The sequence below is a fragment of the Oncorhynchus mykiss genome, chromosome 11 (genome assembly GCF_057628025.1).
Source record: "Oncorhynchus mykiss isolate SJ-2025 chromosome 11, ASM5762802v1, whole genome shotgun sequence".
NCBI lineage: Eukaryota > Metazoa > Chordata > Actinopteri > Salmoniformes > Salmonidae > Oncorhynchus > Oncorhynchus mykiss.
The window spans coordinates 539,797-562,770 of record NC_143032.1 but is presented as its reverse complement, the minus strand read 5'-3'; the positions used below and the strand labels follow the sequence as shown (position 1 = coordinate 562,770).

At 46.5% G+C, this 22,974-nt stretch overlaps 1 protein-coding gene across 2 annotated transcripts in view; it reads right to left on the bottom strand.

The window, feature by feature from the left end:
• dlec1 (DLEC1 cilia and flagella associated protein) overlaps positions 1-22,974 on the bottom strand; it is a 102,758-nt gene that overhangs the window by 57,544 nt on the left and 22,240 nt on the right. For both annotated transcript variants that reach the window (XM_090189206.1, XM_090189207.1), the window contains exons 9-17: positions 18,537-18,624; positions 11,862-12,035; positions 10,411-10,547; positions 6,736-6,828; positions 6,538-6,628; positions 6,075-6,237; positions 1,950-2,142; positions 1,629-1,850; positions 256-349 (exon numbers count right to left, since the gene is read on the bottom strand). In XM_090189206.1, coding sequence (XP_090045332.1) covers positions 256-349; positions 1,629-1,850; positions 1,950-2,142; positions 6,075-6,237; positions 6,538-6,628; positions 6,736-6,828; positions 10,411-10,547; positions 11,862-12,035; positions 18,537-18,624 — 1,255 coding nt within the window. The remainder of the gene's footprint in view (positions 1-255; positions 350-1,628; positions 1,851-1,949; positions 2,143-6,074; positions 6,238-6,537; positions 6,629-6,735; positions 6,829-10,410; positions 10,548-11,861; positions 12,036-18,536; positions 18,625-22,974) is intronic.

Genomic DNA, 22,974 nt, shown 5'->3' with positions numbered 1-22,974 from the left:
AGCTGGAAGGATGGGGACTAAATATACAGACTGTGTGTTAAATGTATACAGTATGGATAAGCTGGAAGGATGTGGACTAAATATATAGACTGTCTGTTAAATGTATACAGTATGGATAAGCTGGAAGGATGTGGACTAAATATATAGACTGTCTGTTAAATGTATACAGTATGGATAAGCTGGAAATATACGCATATACATATATGTTATTTATACATTGGCCTCTATCTATCTGTGTGTGACCATGATGTGTACCTATTTCCCCAGCAGGGGGCTCCACCTCCATGATGTGACAGTCACCGCTCCTCTCCCAATGGAAGGCGATTCTGGATCTGCTGTTGTTCCACATCTGAAGAGACAAAGACTACTGGTACCATGGTGGTCTGGAGAACAGACCATCACAGACTACTGGTACCATGGTGTTCTGGAGAACAGACCATCAGAGATTACTGGTACCATGGTGGTCTGGAGAACAGACCATCAGAGACCACTGACACCATGGTGGTCTGGAGAAGAGAACAGAGACTACTGACACCATGGTGGTCTGGAGAAGAGAACAGAGACTACTGGCATCATGGTGGTCTGGAGAAGAGAACAGACCATCAGAGACTACTGGTAACATGGTGGTCTGGAGAAGAGAACAGACCATCAGAGACTACTGGTACCATGGTGGTCTGGAGAAGAGAACAGACCATCAGAGACTACTGATACCATGGTGGTCTGGAGAAGAGAACAGACCATCAGAGACTACTTGTACCATGGTGGTCTGGAGAACAGACCATCAGAGACTACTGGTACCATAGTGGTCTGGAGAACAGACCATCAGAGACTACTGGTACCATGGTGGTCTGGAGAAGAGAACAGACCATCAGAGACTACTGGTACCATGGTGGTCTGGAGAAGAGAACAGACCATCAGAGACTACTGGTACCATGGTGGTCTGGAGAAGAGTACAGACCATCAGAGACTACTGGTACCATGGTGGTCTGGAGAAGAGAACAGAGACTACTGACACCATGGTGGTCTGGAGAACAGACCATCAGAGACTACTGGTACCATGGTGGTCTGGAGAAGAGAACAGACCATCAGAGACTACTGGTACCATGGTGGTCTGGAGAACAGACCATCAGAGACTACTGGTACCATGGTGGTCTGGAGAAGAGAACAGAGACTACTGGTACCATGGTGGTCTGGAGAACAGACCATCAGAGACTACTGGTACCATGGTGGTCTGGAGAACAGACCATCAGAGACTACTGGTACCATGGTGGTCTGGAGAAGAGAACAGAACATCAGAGACTACTGGTACCATGGTGGTCTGGAGAAGAGAACAGACCATCAGAGACTACTGGTACCATGGTGGTCTGGAGAAGAGAACATAGACTACTATACTTACCCTGTGGGCAAAGACATCACCAGTTCACCAACTGCTTTTGGACGTAAGCGTGTCACTTGGCCAATTTGGACGTAAGCGCGTCACTTGGCCAATTTGGACGTAAGCGCGTCACTTGGTCAATTTGGACGTAAGCGTGTCACTTGGTCAATTTGGATGTAAGCGCGTCACTTGGTCAATTTGCCCACTGGGTAAACATAAAGTATCTCATTGATGTACTATCATAACTGATTACCTTGAAGCTCCTGCGGATGGTGGTGCCTATGAACACCTCTCCAGGGATATGAATAGAATAAGGCTCCAACAGGACCCGGTAGGCCTGTGTCAACCCTTTGACCTCTATCTCCATGACAATCACATCGTTCACCTTGGGGGCGGTGTCCAGAGGTTCATCCTCTCTGGGCAGCTCTGGGACGTCCCTCACTACCAGGTGACACACACGGTGGTAGTCCATCAACTGGAGAAAACACACATCAACGTTTACTACACTGATGCACCTAGTGAGTCACACCCTACAGCTACTCATGGTCCAGTCGGGTTAGAGGTCAGAGGTTACCTGCTGGGGCTGGTATGTAAGGAGGAACTCATGGTCCTGTAGGGGGGTTAGCAGGCCGGAGGCGGGGCTGACGTAGAACACATCGTCATTGGCCAAGTGGTACTGGATGTGGGCGGGGTCAGGGATCTCCCCAGGGAGGAGGGTCTGCAAGTTGGGCTGCATGATCTGCCAATGGAACGTCAGCTCCAAGTGACTGACACACAGACAGACATATATAGAGAGAGAGAGAGAGAGAGAGAGAGAGAGAGAGAAGAAACAGACAGAGAGAGAAGAAGCAGACAGAGAGAGAGAAGAAACAAACAGAGACAGACAGAGAGAGAGTAGAAACAGACAGAGACAGACAGAGAAAGAGAGTAGAAACAGACAGAGAGAGTAGAAACAGACAGAGAGAGAGAAGAAACAGACAGAGAGAGAGTAGAAACAGACAGAGACAGACAGTGAGAGAGTAGAAACAGACAGAGAGTAGAAACAAGACAGAGAGAGAGAGTAGAAACAAGACAGAGAGAGAGAGTAGAAACAGACAGAGACAGACAGAGACAGAGACAAAGACAGAGAGGAAAAAAAAAGTGAGAAAAAGTATTCTACAGAAAGAGAGATTTCTACAAACATCTACAGAAACATATAGATCAGATCTGAAACATTACATTTGGAAAGGGGTTCTGGTCTAACGTGTTGTGGTTGATGGTGGTTTGTTTAAGGGTTAGGGCAGGTAGGTGGTCTAACGTGTTGTTGTTGATGGTGGTTAGTTTAAGGGTTAGGGCAGGTAGCTGGTCTAACGTGTTGCTGTTGATGGTGGTTAGTTTAAGGGTTAGGGCAGGTAGCTGGTCTAACGTGTTGCTGTTGATGGTGGTTAGTTTAAGGGTTAGGGCAGGTAGGTGGTCTAACGTGTTGTTGTTGATGGTGGTTAGTTTAAGGGTTAGGGCAGGTAGCTGGTCTAACGTGTTGCTGTTGATGGTGGTTAGTTTAAGGGTTAGGGCAGGTAGCTGGTCTAACGTGTTGCTGTTGATGGTGGTTAGTTTAAGGGTTAGGGCAGGTAGCTGGTCTAACGTGTTGCTGTTGATGGTGGTTAGTTTAAGGGTTAGGGCAGGTAGGTGGTCTAACGTGTTGTTGTTGATGGTGGTTAGTTTAAGGGTTAGGGCAGGTAGCTGGTCTAACGTGTTGCTGTTGATGGTGGTTAGTTTAAGGGTTAGGGCAGGTAGCTGGTCTAACGTGTTGTTGTTGATGGTGGTTAGTTTAAGGGTTAGGGCAGGTAGGTGGTCTAACGTGTTGTTGTTGATGGTGGTTAGTTTAAGGGTTAGGGCAGGTAGCTGGTCTAACGTGTTGTTGTTGATGGTGGTTAGTTTAAGGGTTAGGGCAGGTAGGTGGTCTAACGTGTTGTGGTTGATGGTGGTTAGTTTAAGGGTTAGTGCAGGTAGCTGGTCTAACGTGTTGTTGTTGATGGTGGTTAGTTTAAGGGTTAGGGCAGGTAGCTGGTCTAACGTGTTGTTGTTGATGGTGGTTAGTTTAAGGGTTAGGGCAGGTAGCTGGTCTAACGTGTTGTTGTTGATGGTGGTTAGTTAAGGGTTAGGGCAGGTAGCTGGTCTAACGTGTTGTGGTTGATGGTGTTACGGTGCGTGAATGAGGACCCAAAAGCGAATTAACTTAAACAGAGCTTCTTTAATTACCAAACATAGGTAGGCTCAGACGGACCGGCAGATTCCGACAGGACAAGACAAGGTTACAGCAAAATATGACGACAGTCTGGTTCAGGCATGAAACACAACAAACAAGAATCCGACAAGGACAGGAACAAAAACAGAGAGAGATATAGGGGACTAATCAGAGGGAAAAGGGGAACAGGTGGGAGAAGGGGTGACGAGGTAGTCAAGAGGAGACAAGGAACAGCTGGGGGAAAGCGGGGGAGAAAAGGTAACCTAACAACGACCAGCAGAGGGAGACAGGGTGAAGGGAAAGGACAGAGACAAGACACAACATGACAGTACATGACAGATTGTGGTTAGTTTAAGGGTTAGGGCAGGTAGCTGGTCTAACGTGTTGTTGTTGATGGTGGTTAGTTTAAGGGTTAGGGCAGGTAGCTGGTCTAACGTGTTGTTGTTGATGGTGGTTAGTTTAAGGGTTAGGGCAGGTAGCTGGTCTAACGTGTTGTTGTTGATGGTGGTTAGTTTAAGGGTTAGGGCAGGTAGCTGGTCTAACATGTTGTTGTTGATGGTGGTTAGTTTAAGGGTTAGGGCAGGTAGGTGGTCTAACGTGTTGTTGTTGATGGTGGTTAGTTTAAGGGTTAGGGCAGGTAGCTGGTCTAACGTGTTGTTGTTGATGGTGGTTAGTTTAAGGGTTAGGGCAGGTAGCTGGTCTAACGTGTTGTTGTTGATCCCAGGTGGGGAGGGGGCTTCTACTAAGATATATATGGAATTGTTTTAAGAAAGTCATACCAAGGATCATTTAGCTATTTGATTTAGAATTTTGAGATCCCATGAATTATCAAAATATAAATATATAAATATTTATTTATTAGCCCATACAAACGCATTGAATAACAGATTCATTACATGAAACAACAGATAGTCCCCCCCCCAACAAAAAAAATAAAAGGAAGTTTGTTCTGAAGAGTCTGTCCTATATCTGTACTGGAAGAAAGATCAGGAAACATTATATTTAATTTATTTATTTTTTTACATGTATTTAACCCCTTATTTTTGTCACGGAACAGTCTCCATATATACTTGATGTTTTGACTGCTACCGGGGGACCTTCAGATTAACCTTGTGAGGCCTGTGGGTGTCCTAGTGTTCCTGAGAGTCTTTTCTACAGAGGGGTCACATTAGTTTGTAGCTCAAACCGTTCGAATGCTACAGACGTTTTAGTGAAAAGACCAATTATCGGGATGTCTCATGGTCTGTCAAACACCACTCTGTCACCTTTCACCACAGATGGGATGTCTCATGGTCTGTCAAACACCACTCTGTCACCTTTCACCACAGATGGGATGTCTCATGATCTGTCAAACACCACTCTGTCACCTTTCACCACAAATGGGATGTCTCATGGTCTGTCAAACACCACTCTGTCACCTTTCACCACAGATGGGATGTCTCATGATCTGACAAACACCGATCTAACTCTGTCACCTTTCACCACAGATGGGATGTCTCATGGTCTGTCAAACACCACTCTGTCACCTTTCACCACAGATGGGATGTCTCATGGTCTGATAAACACCTCTCTAGCTCTGTCACCTTTCACCACAGATGGGATGTCTCATGGTCTGATACACACCACTCAAACTCTGTCACCTTTCACCACAGATGGGATGTCTCATGGTCTGTCAAACACCACTCTGTCACCTTTCACCACAGATGGGATGTCTCATGGTCTGATACACACCACTCTAACTCTGTCACCTTTCACCACAGATGGGATGTCTCATGGTCTGATATACACCACTCGAACTCTGTCACCTTTCACCACAGATGGGATGTCTCATGGTCTGATACACACCACTCGAACTCTGTCAGCTTTCACCACAGATGGGATGTCTCATGGTCTGTCAAACACCCCTCTAACTCTGTCACCTTTCACCACAGATGTCTCATGGTCTGATACACACCACTCGAACTCTGTCACCTTTCACCACAGATGTCTCTTGGTCTGATACACACCACTCGAACTCTGTCACCTTTCACCACAGATGTCTCATGGTCTGATACACACCACTCGAACTCTGTCACCTTTCACCACAGATGTCTCATGGTCTGATACACACCACTCGAACTCTGTCACCTTTCACCACAGATGTCTCATGGTCTGATACACACCACTCGAACTCTGTCACCTTTCACCACAGATGTCTCATGGTCTGATACACACCACTCAAACTCTGTCACCTTTCACCACAGATGTCTCATGGTCTGATACACACCACTCGAACTCTGTCACCTTTCACCACAGATGGGGAAGTGTGACATCGGAGGATTGAGACGTATCAAATGTAAAAAAACAGATATCTCTAGTCTAGTTAAAACTGACGGGTACTAATAGGGTTTTTAAAATATGCTAATTAGATGTATGTGGGGGCGCTGACATCGACTTTAGGAGTTTTTAAGGGTTAGGGCAGGTAGCAGGACTTACGTGTTGTTCCTGATGGTGAGTGTCTTCTGTTGGACGGAGTGAGGGTTGGCAGTGGGGAAGCGGACATAGTGTTCAGCTGTGACGTCACAGAGTTCTCCGAGAGCAGGGACCTCTTCTTCCCCAGACACACACACCAGCTCTAGACCTATCAGCTGGCCCTGACCTGGAGACAGACACACACCAGCTCTAGACCTATCAGCTGGCCCTGACCTGGAGACAGACACACACCAGCTCTAGACCTATCAGCTGGCCCTGACCTGGAGACAGACACACACCAGCTCTAGACCTATCAGCTGGCCCTGACCTGGAGACAGACACACACCAGCTCTAGACCTATCAGCTGGCCCTGACCTGGAGACAGACACACACCAGCTCTAGACCTATCAGCTGGCCCTGACCTGGAGACAGACACACACCAGCTCTAGGCCTATCAGCTGGCCCTGACCTGGAGACAGACACACACCTTGTACAGTGATGTCTTTGACCTGGCAGTTGTCACATACTATGGTGAAGACCTGGGAGCAACTCTCTGCCAGCATTGGGAAGAACACCACCTGGGACATGACGCACACGCAGACACACACACACAGTTTCTCAGTGCAGACAAAGCACTATCTGACTTTAGAGGCTGTGATATGACCAAAACGGCTGATTGACTCACCTCCACTACTGTGGTCTGCCCAGGTTGCAGCTCAAATAGGGAGGGGCTGACTGCAAACGGGGGCTCCTCAGCAAAGCTGGTAGTTACTACAGACTGGCAGTGAGAGATGAAGAATTACTACAGACATAATATAACCCTGTTATACAGACCATAATATAACCCTGTTATACAGACCATAATATAACCCTGTCCTACAGACCATAATATAACCCTGTTATACAGACCATAATATAACCCTGTCCTACAGACTATAATATAACCCTGTTATACAGACCATAATATAACCCTGTCCTACAGACCATAATATAACCTTGTCCTACAGACCATAATATAACCCTGTTATACAGACCATAATATAACCCTGTCCTACAGACCATAATATAACCTTGTCCTACAGACCATAATATAACCCTGTTATACAGACCATAATATAACCCTGTTATACAGACCATAATATAACCCTGTCCTACAGACCATAATATAACCCTGTCCTACAGACCATAATATAACCCTGTCCTACAGACCATAATATAACCCTGTCCTACAGACCATAATATAACCCTGTTATACAGACCATAATATAACCCTGTCCTACAGACCATAATATAACCCTGTCCTACAGACCATAATATAACCCTGTCCTACAGACCATAATATAACCCTGTCCTACAGACCATAATATAACCCTGTTATACAGACCATAATATAACCCTGTTATACAGACCATAATATAACCCTGTCCTACAGACCATAATATAACCCTGTCCTACAGACCATAATATAACCCTGTCCTACAGACCATAATATAACCCTGTCCTACAGACCATAATATAACCCTGTCCTACAGACCATAATATAACCCTGTCCTACAGACCATAATATAACCCTGTTATACAGACCATAATATAACCCTGTCCTACAGACCATAATATAACCCTGTCCTACAGACCATAATATAACCCTGTCCTACAGACCATAATATAACCCTGTCCTACAGACCATAATATAACCCTGTCCTACAGACCATAATATAACCCTGTTATACAGACCATAATATAACCCTGTCCTACAGACCATAATATAACCCTGTTATACAGACCATAATATAACCCTGTCCTACAGACCATAATATAACCCTGTTATACAGACCATAATATAACCCTGTCCTACAGACCATAATATAATCCTGTCCTACAGACCATAATATAACCCTGTCCTACAGACCATAATTGTCACGCCCTGGTCGAAGTATTTTGTGTTTTCTTTATTATTTTGGTCAGGCCAGGGTGTGACATGGGTTCATTTATGTGGTGTGTTTTGTCTTGGGGTTTTAGTAGGTATTGGGATTGTGGCTTAGTGGGGTTCTCTAGCAAAGTCTATGGCTGTCTGAATTGGTTCTCAATCAGAGGCAGGTGATTATCGTTGTCTCTGATTGGGAACCATATTTAGGCAGACATATTCTTTGAGTGTTTCGTGGGTGATTGTTCCTGTCTCTGTGTTTGTTGTCACCAGATAGGCTGTATAGGTTTTCACATTCCGTTTGTTGTTTTGTATCGTTCGTTTTTCGTCTTTATTAAAGATGTATCGAATCAACCACGCTGCATTTTGGTCCGACTCTACTTCACCCGAAGAAAACCGTAACAGAATCACCCACCACAACAGGACCAAGCGGCGTGGTGACAGGCAGGAGGAGCAGCGATCACAGGATTTCTGGACTTGGGAGGAGATATTGGACGGAAAAGGACCCTGGGCACAGCCTGGAGAATATCGCCGCCCCAAAGAAGAACTGGAGGCGGCGAAAGCGAAGAGGCGCTGGTTTGAGGAGGCAGCACGGCGACGCGGATGGAAGCCCGAGAGTCAGCCCCAAAAATCTATTGGGGGGGGGCTCACAGGGAGTATGGCTACGCCAGGTAGGAGACCTACGCTAACTTCCTGTGCTTACCGGGGGGCTAGAGAGACCGGGCAGGCACCGTGTTATGCTGTGGTGCGCACGGTGTCTCCAGTGCGGGTGCATAGCACGGTGCGGTACATACCAGCTCCTCGTATCGGCCGGGCTAGAGTGGGCATTGAGCCAGGTAAATTTGGGCAGGCTCGATGCTCAAGAGCTCCAGTGCGCCTGCACGGTTCGGTTTATCCAGTACCACCTCCACGCATCAGCCCTCCGGTGGCAGCTCCCCGCACCAGGCTTCCTGTGCGTGTTCTCTACCACCAGTGCTAGCACCACGCATTAGGCCTACAGTGCGCCTCGCCTGTCCAGCGCTGCCAGAGTCTTCCTCCTCTCCAGCGCTGCCGGAGTCTCCCGCTTATCTAGCGCTGCCAGAGCCTTCCTCCTCTACAGCGCTGCCGGAGTCTCCCGCCTGTTCAGCGCAGTCAGAGCCTTCCTCCTCTCCAGCGCTGTCGGAGTCTCCCGCCTGTTTAGCGCTGTTAGAGCCTTTCTCCTCTCCAGCGCTGCCGGAGTCTCCTGCCTGTTCAGCGCAGCCAGAGCTGCCAGTCTGCATGGAGCAGCCAGGGCTGCCAGCCTGCAAGGAACTGCCAGTCTGTAAGAAGCCGCCAGAGCTGTCAGTCTACATGGAGCAGCCAGAGCCGCCAGTCAGCGTGGAGCAGCCAGAGCCGCCAGTCAGCATGGAGCAGCCAGATCCGTCAGTCTGCCAGGATCTGCCAGTCAGCCAGACTCTTCCAGATCTGCCAGTCAGCCAGACGCTTCCAGATCTGCCAGTCAGCCAGACTCTTCCAGATCTGCCAGTCAACCAGACTCTTCCAGATCTGCCAGTCAACCAGACTCTTCCAGATCTGCCAGTCAACCAGACTCTTCCAGATCCGCCAGTCAGCCAGGATCTGCCAGAACCACCAGCCAGCCAGGATCTGCCGGATCCAACTACCTGCCTGAGCTTCCCATCAGTGCTGAGCTTCCCCTCAGTGCTGAGCTTCCTCTCAGTGCTGAGCTTCCTCTCAGTGCTGAGCTTCCTCTCAGTGCTGGGCTTCCTCTCAGTGCCGAGCTTCCCCTCAGTCCCGAGCTTCCCCTCAGTCCCGAGCGTCCCCTCAGTCCCGAGCGTCCCCTCAGTCCCGAGCGTCCCCTCAGTCCCGAGCGTCCCCTCAGTCCCGAGCGTCCCCTCAGTCCCGAGCGTCCCCTCAGTCCCGAGCGTCCCCTCAGTCCCGAGCTGCCCCTCAGTCCCGAGCTGCCCCTCAGTCCCGAGCTGCCCCTCAGTCCCGAGCTGCCCCTCAGTCCCGAGCTGCCCCTCAGTCCAGGTGGATTCTGGGTGAGGACTACTAGGCCATGGTCGGCGGCGAGGGTGGACTATCCTAGGACGCGAGGAGGAGGGACTAAGACATTGATTGAGTGGGGTCCGCGTCCCGCGCCGGAGCCGCCACCATGGACAGACGCCCACCCGGACCCTCCCTATTGATTTTGATGTGCGTCCGGGAGTCCGCACCTTAGGGGGGGGGGGGGGTTCTGTCACGCCCTGGTCGAAGTATTTTGTGTTTCCTTTATTATTTTGGTCAGGCCAGGGTGTGACATGGGTTATTTACCCTTTAACCTCTAACCCTAACACCCTAACTCAGAGGTGATTTTATTTACCCTTTGACCTCTAACCCTAACACCCTAACCCAGAGGTGATTGTATTTACCCTTTGACCTCTAACCCTAACACCCTAACCCAGAGGTGATTGTATTTACCCTGATGTTGGAGGCGGGCCACTGTCTCCGGGGGAGGATACAGAAGGTTCCAGCACTGAGGCCCTCATTACAACACAGGAACTGTCTGAATCTCACCCCTCCTACCAGACAGTAGCCACAGTCCAGAACACTGGGCACTGGGCGGACACAAGACAGAGGGACAAACCAAGTCAGTACACATAAGGGTGTGTGGTAGAATGAGCTTAATCACTAACTAAGTACACTTTTATTCTGTTTTCAATTTTCTTTAGGTAACACTCAAGGGCAACAGTTTGGTTAGAGGTGTACTGCATTAGGCTACGCTATACGGAGCAATCAATGATCATAATAACATCATTGCTCGTTAGGTAGTATGAACCACTCAGCTGTCAGTATGGGAGGAGGTCAGGACCACTCAGGTGTCAGTATGGGAGGTTAGGACCACTCACCTGTCAGTATGGGAGGGGGTCAGGACCACTCAGCTGTCAGTATGGGAGGGGGTCAGGACCACTCAGGTGTCAGTATGGGAGGGGGTCAGGACCACTGAGGTGTCAGTATGGGAGGAGATCAGGACCACTCAGGTGTCAGTATGGGAAGAGGTCAGGACCACTCAGGTGTCAGTATGGGAGGAGATCAGGACCACTCAGGTGTCAGTATGGGAGGAGATCAGGACCACTCAGGTGTCAGTATGGGAAGAGGTCAGGACCACTCAGGTGTCAGTATGGGAGGAGGTCAGGACCACTCAGGTGTCAGTATGGGAGGAGATCAGGACCACTCAGGTGTCAGTATGGGAGGAGATCAGGACCACTCAGGTGTCAGTATGGGAAGAGGTCAGGACCACTCAGGTGTCAGTATGGGAGGAGGTCAGGACCACTCAGGTGTCAGTATGGGAAGAGGTCAGGACCACTCAGGTGTCAGTATGGGAAGAGGTCAGGACCACTCAGGTGTCAGTATGGGAAGAGGTCAGGACCACTCAGCTGTCAGTATGGGAGGGGGTCAGGACCACTCAGGTGTCAGTATGGGAGGAGGTCAGGACCACTCAGGTGTCAGTATGGGAGGAGGTCAGGACCACTCAGCTGTCAGTATGGGAGGAGGTCAGGACCACTCAGCTGTCAGTATGGGAGGAGGTCAGGACCACTCAGGTGTCAGTATGGGAGGAGGTCAGGACCACTCAGGTGTCAGTATGGGAGGAGGTCAGGACCACTCAGGTGTCAGTATGGGAAGAGGTCAGGACCACTCAGGTGTCAGTATGGGAAGAGGTCAGGACCACTCAGGTGTCAGTATGGGAAGAGGTCAGGACCACTCAGCTGTCAGTATGGGAAGAGGTCAGGACCACTCAGCTGTCAGTATGGGAGGAGGTCAGGACCACTCAGGTGTCAGTATGGGCGGAGGTCAGGACCACTCAGGTGTCAGTATGGGCGGAGGTTAGGACCACTCACCTGTCAGTATGGGCGGAGGTTAGGACCACTCACGTGTCAGTATAGGTGGCGGTCTGCGGGCCTCGATGGGAACCAGCAGTGGGTATTGGGCCTGACTCTCTACAACCAGGAAGTCTTGGTAGTCAGCCAGGGAGTCTGGAGCAAACAGTACTGTGTACTGGCAGGACATCCCAGGGGCTACGATACCCCCCTCGCCTGGAAACCTGCCTGATGACACAACAACACCGTCAGTGACTGCATCCCATACAGCATCCTATTACATTTATAGTGCACTACTCTTGACCAGGACTTTAGTGCACTATATAGGGAATAGGGTGATATTTGGGACTCAACATTATCTCCTCTTTACTCAGAATCATTAAGACCGCAGTTGTATTTCAATTCAATTCAAGGGGCTTTATTGGCATGGGAAACATATGTTAACATTGATCTTTATTGGCATGGGAAACATATGTTAGCATTGATCTTTATTGGCATGGGAAACATATGTTAGCATTGATCTTTATTGGCATGGGAAACATATGTTAACATTGATCTTTATTGGCATGGGAAACATATGTTAGCATTGATCTTTATTGGCATGGGAAACATATGTTAGCATTGCCAAAACAAGTGAAGTAGATAATAAACAAAAGTGAAATAAACAAAAATTAACAGTAAACATTACTCACAAAAGTTCCAAAAGAACAAAGACATTACAAATGTCATATTATATATACAGTTGAAGTCAAAAGTTTACCTACACCTTAGCCAAATACATTTCAAATCAGTTTCACAATTTCTGACATTTAATCCTAGTAATAATTCCCTGTCTTAGGTCAGCTAGGATCACCACTTTATTTGAAGAATGTGAAATGTCAGAATAATAATAGAGAGAATGATTTATTTCAGCTTTAATTTATTTCATCACATTCCCCGTGGGTCAGAAGTTCACATACACTCAATTATTATTTGGTAGCATTGCCTTTAAATTGTTTGACTTGGATCAAACGTTTTGGGTAGCCGAAATAAATCAAATGTATTTATATTGCCCTTCTTACATCAGCTGATATATCAAAGTGCTGTACAGAAAACCAGTCTAAAACCCCAAACAGTAAACAATGCAGGTGTAGAAGCATGAGGCCCATCCTCCTGACAGAGCTGGTGTATCTGAGTCAGGTTTGTAGGCCTCCTTGATCGCACAAGCTTTTTCAGTTCTGCCCACAAATTTTCGATGGGATTGAGGTCAGGGCTTTGTGATGGCCACTCCAATACCTTGACTTTGTTTTCCTTAAGCCAATTCGCCACAACAATGGAAGTATGCTTGGGGTAATTGTCCATTTGGAAGACCATTTTGCGACCAAGCTTTAACTTCCTGACTTAAGATGTTGCTTCAATATATCCACATAATTTTCCGTCCTCATCATGTCATCTATTTTGTGAAGTGCACCAGTCCCTCCTGCAGGAAAGAACCCCCACAACATGATGCTGCCACCCCCGTGCTTCACAGTTGGGATGGTGCTCTTCGGCTTGCAAGCCTACCCCTTTTTCCTCCAAACATAACGATGGTCATTATGGCCAAACAGTTCTATTTTTGTTTCATCAGACCAGAAGACTTTTCTCCAAAAAGTACGATATTTGTCCCCATGTACAGTTGCAAACCGTAGTCTGGCTTTTTTTACGGCGGTTTTGGAGCAGTGGTTTCTTCCTTGCTGAGTGGCCTTTCAGGTTATGTAAATATAGGACTCGTTTTACTGTGGATATAGATACTTTTGTACCCGTTTCCTCCAGCATCTTCACAAGGTCATTTGCTGTTGTTCTGGGATTGATTTGCACTTTTCGTACCAAAGTACGTTCATCTCTAGGAGACAGAACGCGTCTCTTTCCTGAGCAGTATGACGGCTGCGTGGTCCCATGGTGTTTATACTTGCGTACTATTGTTTGTACAGATGAACGTGGGACTTTCAGGTGTTTGGAAATTGCTCCCAACGATGAACCAGACTTGTGGAGGTCTACAATTTTTTTCTGAGGTCTTGGCTGATTTCTTTTGATTTTCCAATGATGTCAAGCAAAGAGGCACTGAGTTTGACGTTAGGGCTTGAAATACATCCACAGGTATACCTCCAATTGACTCGAGTTATGTCAATTAGCCTATCAGAAGCTTCTAAAGCCATGACATAATTTTCTGGAATTTTCCAAGCTGTTTAAAGGCCCAGTCAACTTAGTGTATGTAAACTTCTGACCCACTGGAATTATGAAACAGTGAATTATAAGTGAAATAATCTGTCTGTAAACAATTGTTGGACAAATTACTTGTGTCATACACAAAGTAGATGTCCTAACCGACTTGCCAAAACTATAGTTTGTTAACAAGAAATTTGTGGAGTGGTTGAAAAACAAGTTTTATTGACTCCAACCTGAGTGTATGTAAACTTCCGACTTCAACTGTATATACAGTGATGTAACGATGTGCAAATGGTTAAAGTACAAAATGGAAAATAAATAAACGTGGGTTGTATTTACAATGGTGTTTGTTCTTCACTTCACTATTTATCATCTTGTGTAAATAGACTCTCTCTACAGCTGACTTCAAAAATGTAAGCCTATGTAACATTACACTAATAAAAACAGTAGGACAGAGGGAGGAGGACATTATGCACTACCCTCTGTAGTGCCTTACGGTCGGATCCCGAGGAATTGCCATACCAGGAGGTGATGCAACCGGTCAGGCTGCTCTCGCTGGTGCAGCTGTAGATTTTTGTTGATGATCTGGGGACCCATGACACATTTTTTCAGTCTCCTGAGGGGGAAAAGGTGTTGCCGTGCCCTCTTCACGACTGTCTTGGTGAGTTTGGACCATGAAAGTTTGTTGGTGATGTGGACATCGAGGAACTTGAAATTCTCGACTCGCTCCACTACAGCCCTGTCGATGTGAATGGGGGCTTGTTCAACCGTCCTTTTCCTGTAGTCCACGATCAGCTCCTTTGTCTTGCTCGCATTGCGGGAGAGGTTGTTGTCCTGGCACCACACTGCCAGGTCACTGACCTCCTCCCTATAGGCCGTCTCATCGTTGTCGGTGATCAGGCCTACCACTGTTGTGTCATCAGCAAACTTAATGATGGTGTTGGAGTTGTGCTTGGCCACGCAGTCGTGGGTGAACAGGGAGTAAAGGCGGGGACTGAGCACGCACCCCTGAGGAGCTCCAGTGTTGAGGATCAGCGTGACAGATGTGTTGCTACCTACCCTCACCACCTGGGGGCGGCCCGTCAGGAAGTCCAGGATCCACCGGGAGGTGTTTAGTCCCACAGTCCGTAGCTTAGTGATGAGCTTCGTGGGCACTATGGTGTTGAACACTGATCTGTAGTCAATGAACAGCATTCTCACATAGGTGTTCCTTTTGTCCAGATGAGAAAGGGCAGTCTGGAGTGCAATTGAGATTTCGTCATCTGTGGATCGGTTGGGGCGGTATGCAAATTGGAGTGGGTCTAGGGATGGTGTTGGTGTGAGCCATGACCAGCCTTCCAAAGAAATTCCTGGCTACCGACGTGAGTGCTTCGGGGCGGTAGTCATTTAGGCAGGTTACCTCCGCTTTCATGGGCACAGGGACTATGGTGGTCTGCTTGAAACATGTAGGCATTACAGACTCGTTCAGGGAGAGGTTGAAAATGGCAGTGAAGACACTTGCCAGTTGGTCCACGCATGCTCTGATTACACGTCCTGGTAATCCGTCTGGCCCTTCGGCCTTGTGAATGTTGCCCTGTTTAGAGCAAAACAGCTCGAGCTCAGTGAGGTTGGATGGAGAGCATTTGTGAACAGCAGTTTTCAGTTCTTTCCACAGATTCTCGATTGGATTCAGGTCTGGACTTTGACTTGGCCATTCTAACACCTGGATATGTTTATTTTTGAACCATTCCATTGTAGATTTTGCTTTATGTTTTAGATCATTGTCTTGTTGGAAGACAAATCTCCGTCCCAGTCTCAGGTCTTTTGCAGACTCCATCAGGTTTTCTTCCAGAATGGTCCTGTATTTGGCTCCATCCATCTTCCCATCAATTTTAACCATCTTCCCTGTCCCTGCTGAAGAAAAGCAGGCCCAAACCATGATGCTGACACCATCATGTTTGACAGTGGGGATGGTGTGTTCAGTGTGATGGGCTGTGTTGCTTTTACGCCAAACATAACGTTTTGCATTGTTGCCAAATAGTTCAATTTTGGTTTCATCTGACCAGAGCACCTTCTTCCACATGTTTGGTGTGTCTCCCAGGTGGCTTGTGGCAAACTTTAAACAACACTTTTTATGGATATCTTTAAGAAATGGCTTTCTTCTTGCCACTCTTCCATAAAGGACAGATTTGTGCAATATACAACTGATTGTTGTCCTATGGACAGAGTCTCCCACCTCAGCTGTAGATCTCTGCAGTTCATCCAGTGATCATGGGCCTCTTGGCTGCATCTCTGATCAGTCTTCTCCTTGTATGAGCTGAAAGTTTAGAGGGACGGCCAGGTCTTGGTAGATTTGCAGTGGTCTGATACTCCTTCCATTTCAATATTATCGCTTGCACAGTGCTCCTTGGGATGTTTAAAGCTTGGGAAATCTTTTTGTATCCAAATCCGGCTTTAAACTTCTTCACAACAGACCTCTCAGACCTGCCTGGTGTGTTCCTTGTTCTTCATGATGCTCTCTGCGCTTTTAACGGACCTCTGAGACTATCACAGTGCAGGTGCATTTATACGGAGACTTGATTACACACAGGTGGATTGTATTTATCATCATTAGTCATTTAGGTCAACATTGGATCATTCAGAGATCCTCACTGAACTTCTGGAGAGAGTTTGCTGCACTGAAAGTAAAGGGGCTGAATAATTTTGCACGCCCAATTTTTCAGTTTTTGATTTGTTAAAAAAGTTTGAAATATCCAATAAATGTCGTTCCACTTCATGATTGTGTCCCACTTATTGTTGATTCTTCACAAAAAAATACAGTTTTATATCTTTATGTTTGAAGCCTGAAATGTGGCAAAAGGTCGCAGAGTTCAAGGGGCCGAATACTTTCGCAAGGCACTGTATGTTGTTGTCTTAGGTCTCTCTTTATGTAGTGTAGTGTTGTATCTCTTGTCGTGATGTGTGTTTCGTCCTATATTTGTATTTAATTTATTTTTAATACCAGCCCCCCATCCCTGCTGGTAGGCCATTATTGTAAATAAGAATGTGTTCTTAACTGACTTGCCTAGTTAAAAAAAGGTTAAAAAATAAAATAATTAAATAAACATATTCAAACTAAGGGCAACCATGGCATCCGTGACAGGGAGAAGCGTCCAACCATGATGTATCCTGGTAAGATAGTATAGCTAGCTACATTTTCAGATATTACACATTTCATAAAGTCACATTTCATAAAGTATTTTCATTTCAAGTTAAAGTGTACTGTTAGCTAGCTAGCTAACGTTAGCTGTCTGGCTCGCTGGATAACGTTACGTGTATGATCTCACTATTCGTATCTCAGAGCCATTTGCATTGCTAGTGATAGCCTAATGTTAGCTAGCTAACATTGAACCTGGTTGGTCAGCTACCTTCAGATTCATGCAGGGTAGTAATGTCATGAGTTGTGATTATGGTTCATTGTTTAGCTAGCTAGGTACATGTCTTAACAAAAGACTCCACCATGCAAGTGTCCATGTTAATAGAATATCACTGCAACAACTGTTAGCCAGTTAGATTGGGTGCTTGACTGCTGTTGCTAGGACAGAACGCTCGGATCAATTCTTAAAGAGATGGGTGGAGATAAATTCTGAATGGGTGTAGACAAAGAAGTGCTCTCTAGTTGCTACTAGGGAAAAAAGTGGCTTCTGTAAACCCTTTTTGGAGCCAGTGAAACCTGTGTGTATTTTCGCTGCAGTGGGCTGCCGGCTTGGGGTGTGATTCTATGTCCTTATAGTATGTTATACCGAATGACGACTGAAAGGGAACGTACAGTTATAAATATAACTATTGTTTCCTGAAGGAGGAAAAAATGTATAACATATTTTGCCCCAGTGACAACAGGGTATTTTAGGCATGCTGAAGTGAGGAACTGAATTGAGGAAATGAATGCGAGCCCCGGTATTAGCCAGGAAGGAGGACTTCTGAGGGCGGGCTCGGCCTGCATTGGCCTGTTGGGTGTGATTTCACTTTTTTCAGGTGAATATGATTGGTCGTTAATACCTTGTTCCCTCCTTCAGGTTTACAGAAGCCACTTTTTTCCCTAATACCTTTTCCCTAGTCGCAACTAGAGAGCACTTCTTTGTCTACACCCATTCAGAATCGTTCAAACCCTCTTAAGCTTTATCTCCCCCCAGGAAGGTTAGGGTTAGAGGTGGGGGGAAGTTTAGGGTCAGTGGTGGGGGGGAGGGTTAGGGTTAGTGGTGGGGGGGAAGTTTAGGGTTAGTGGTGGGGGGGAAGTTTAGGGTTAGTGGTGGGGGGGAAGGTTAGGGTTAGTGGTGGGGGGGAAGGTTAGGGTTAGTGGTGGGGGGAAGTACTGACCGAGACCCAGGGAGAAGTGAGGGGTGGTGGGGGGAGGTTAGAGTACTGACCGAGACCCAGGGAGAAGTGAGGGTGGTGGGGGGGGTGGTGAGGGGGAGGTTAGAGTACTGACCGAGACCCAGGGAGAAGTGAGGGGTGGTGGGGAGGTTAGAGTACTGACCGAGACCCAGGGAGAAGTGAGGGGTGGTGGGGGGAGGTTAGAGTACTGACCGAGACCCAGGGAGAAGTGAGGGGTGGTGGGGGGGAGGACCCGGACATGTCGGCTGGTAGCAGTCATGTTCCTCAGCTCCACTGTAGTCTGAAGGAGGAAGAGGAGAGGAGAGGAAGAGGTCAATCATTGCAAATAATGGATTCCACTGTCGTCGTTTATTGAAGCCTTGGTGAACCAGAATCACAGGGTTGTAGTTCAACAAAACCAGGGAATATCAGAGGTCTTATGAGTACAATGACAAGAGAAACACTAGACAACAGTCCTGGAATGTTATGACAACATGTAGACACAGTGCCTGGGGAAACTATTTAGACCCCTCGACTTTTTCCACATTTTGTTAAGTTACCTTATACTAAAATTGATTAAATAAATAGAAATCCTCAGCAATCTACACACAATACCACATAATGATAAAGCAAAAATACATTTTCAGAAATACCTTATTTACGTAAGTATTTAGCAACTTTGCTATGGGACTGTAAATTGAGCTCAGGTTCATCCTGTTTCCATTGATCATCCTTGGGATGTTTCTACAACTTGATTGGAGTCCACCTGTGGTAAATTCAATTGATTGGACATGATTTGGAAAAGCACACACCTGTCTATATAAGGTCCCGCAGTTGACAGTGCATGCCAATACCAAGTCATGAGGTCGAGGGATTGTCCAAAGAGCTCCAAGACAGGATAGCACAGATCTGGAGAAGGGTACCAAAACATTTCTGCCGTATTGAAGGTCTCCAAGAACACAGTGACCTCCATCATTCTTTAAATAGAAGATGTTTGGAACCACCAAGACTCTTCCTAGAGCTGGCCAAACTGAGCAATCGGGGAGAGTGGCCTAGGTCAGGAAGGTGACCAAGAACCTGATAGTCACTCTGACAGAGCTCCAGAGATCCTCTGTGGAGATGGGAGAACCTTCCAGAAGGACAACCATCTCTGCATCACTCCACCAATCAGACCTTTATGCTAGAGTGGCCAGACGGAAGCTACTCCTCAGTAAAATGCACATGACAGCCTGCATGGAGTTTGCCAAAAGGCACCTAAAGACTCTCAGATCATCAGAAACAAGATTCTCTGGCCTGATCAAACCAAGACTGAACTCTTTGGCCTGAATGCCAAGCATCACGTCTGGAGGAAACCTGGCACCATCCCTACGGTGAAGCATGGTGGTGGCAGCATCATGCTGTGGTGATGTTTTTCAGTGGCAGGGACTGGGAAACTAGTCAGGATCGAGGGAAAGATGAACGGAGCAAAGTACAGAGAGATCCTTGATGAAAACCTTCTCCAGAGCGCTCAGGACCTCAAACTGGGGGTGAAGGTTCACCTTCCAACAGGACAATGACCCTAAGCACACAGCCAAGACAATGCAGGAGTGACTTCAGGACAAGTCTCTGAATGTCCTTGAGTGGCCTAGCCAGAGCCCAGACTTTACAAAAATATATATTTCACCTTCATTTAACCAGGTAGGCCAGTTGAGAACAAGTTCTGATTTACAACTGCAACCTGGCCAAGATAAAGCAAAGCAGTGCAGCAACACTCCCCATCCAACCTGACAGAGCTTGAGAGGATCTGCAGAGAAGAATGGGAAAAACTCTCCAAATACAGGTGTGCCAAGCTTGTAGCGTCATACCCAAGAAGACTCAATGCTGCAATCGCTGCCAAAGGTGCTTCAACAAAGTAATAAGTAAAGGGGTTGAATACTTATGCAAATGTGATATCACAGTTTATTATTTTTAAGAAATTAGCAAAAATTTCAAAACCTGATTTGCTTAGTCATTATGGGGTATTGTGTGTAGGTTGATGGGCAGGGACTACTTAATACATTTTAGAATAAGGCTGTAACGTAACAAAATGTGGAAAAAGTCAAAGGGTCTGAATACTTTCCGAATTCACTATAGATAACAAAATAGTTGGGAAGAGATTTTCGATGTAGTGATTCTTTGGCACATTGTTTATGAACTGATGTGCAAGATGACGGCAGATTAAAAACATAATTTTTCAATTTAAATTATTATACAAAATTCTTCCAACCAATAGAATGTTATATATATATACAGTGGGGCAAAAAAGTATTTAGTCAGCCACCAATTGTGCAAGTTCTCCCACTTAAAAAGATGAGAGAGGCCTGTAATTTTCATCATAGGTACACTTCAACTATGACAGACAAAATGAGAGAAAAAATCCAGAAAATCACATTGTAGGATTTTTTATGGTCCTGGAACGTTATGACTACAATAGATAAGAGAAACACTAGCCAACGGTCCTGGAACGTTATGACTACAATAGATAAGAGAAACACTAGACAACGGTCCTGGAACGTTATGACTACAATAGATAAGAGAAACACTAGACAACGGTCCTGGAACGTTATGACTACAATAGATAAGAGAAACACTAGACAACGGTCCTGGAACGTTATGACTACAATAGATAAGAGAAACACTAGACAACGGTCCTGGAACGTTATGACTACAATAGATAAGAGAAACACTAGACAACGGTCCTTTTACTTCTGGCGCCGACAGAGATGGCCGCCTCGCTTCGCGTTCCTATTATTTCTGACATTGGTTGCCCCAGGTCATCTTAGGTTTCATTACATACAGTCGAGAAGAACTACTGAATATAAGAGCAAGTGTCAACTCACCATCAGTACGACCAAGAATATGACTTTCCCGAAGCGGATCCTGTGTTCTGCAATTTCACCCAGGACAACGGAATGGATCCCAGCCGGCGACCCAAAACAATGACTTCGTAAAAGAGGGAAACGAAGCGGTCTTCTGGTCAGGCTCCGGGGGCACATCGCGCACCACTCCCTAGCATACTACTCGCCAATGTCCAGTCTCTTGACAACAAAGGTTAATGATGTCCGAGTAAGGGTAGCATTCCAGAGGGACATCAGAGACTGTAATGTTCTTTGCTTCACAGAAACATGGCTCACTCGCAGCCGCGCCTCTTCAACCTCAGGAGGCTGAAGAAATTTGGCTTGTCACCAAAAGCACTCACAAACTTCTACAGATGCACAATCGAGAGCATCCTGTCGGGCTGTATCACCGCCTGGTACGGCAACTGCTCCGCCCACAATTGTAAGGCTCTCCAGAGGGTAGTGAGGTCTGCACAACGCATCACCGGGGGCAAACTACCTGCCCTCCAGGACACCTACACCACCCGATGTCACAGGAAGGCCATAAAGATCATCAAGGACAACAACCACCCGAGCCACTGCCTGTTCACCCCGCTATCATCCAGAAGGTGAGGTCAGTACAGGTGCATCAAAGCTGGGACCGAGAGACTGAAAAACAGCTTCTATCTCAAGGCCATCAGACTGTTAAACAGCCACCACTAACATTGAGTGGCTGCTGCCAACACACTGACTCAACTCCAGCCACTTTAATAATGGGAATTGATGTAAAATATATCACTAGCCACTTTAAACAATGCTACTTAATATAATGTTTACAAACCCTACATTATTCATCTCATATGTACTCTATATCATCTACTGCATCTTTATGTAATACATGTATCACTAGCCACTTTAAACTATGCCACTTTGTTTACATACCTTACATTACTCATCTCATATGTATATACTGTACTCGATACCATCTACTGCATCTTGCCTATGCCGCTCTGTACCATCACTCATTCATATATCTTTATGTACATATTCTTTATCCCTTTACACGTGTGTGTATAAGGTAGTAGTTGTGGAATTGTTAGCTAGATTACTTGTTGGTTATTACTACATTGTCCGAACTAGAAGCACAAGCATTTCGCTACACTCGCATTAACATCTGCTAACCATGTGTATGTGACAAATACATTTGATTAGATTTTTTGATTTGGAACGTTATGACTACAATAGATAAGAGATTTTACTCCAGTGGGGAAAAGTGAGGTGAGGTGAAGGTTTGTTTCTGTACCATACCTCAGACACCTGTCCCACTGTAGTCAGTACGTACCTCATACACCTGTCCCACTGTAGTCAGTACGTACCTCATACACCTGTCCCACTGTAGTCAGTACGTACCTCACACACCTGTCCCACTGTAGTCAGTACATATCTCATACACCTGTCCCACTGTAGTCAGTACGTACCTCATACACCTGTCCCACTGTAGTCAGTACGTACCTCACACACCTGTCCCACTGTAGTCAGTACGTACCCAATACACCTGTCCCACTGTAGTCAGTACGTACCTCACACACCTGTCCCAATATCGTCAATACGTACCGTATGTATCTGTCCTACTGTAGTTGATATGTACCTCATACATCTGTCCCACTCTAGTCAGTACGTACCTCATACGTCTATCCTATTGTAGTTGATACGTCCCACATACATCTGTCCTACTGTAGTCAGTTCCGTAACCTCATATATCTGTCCTAATCTAGTCAGTACGTACCTCACACATCTGTCCTATTGTAGTTGATACG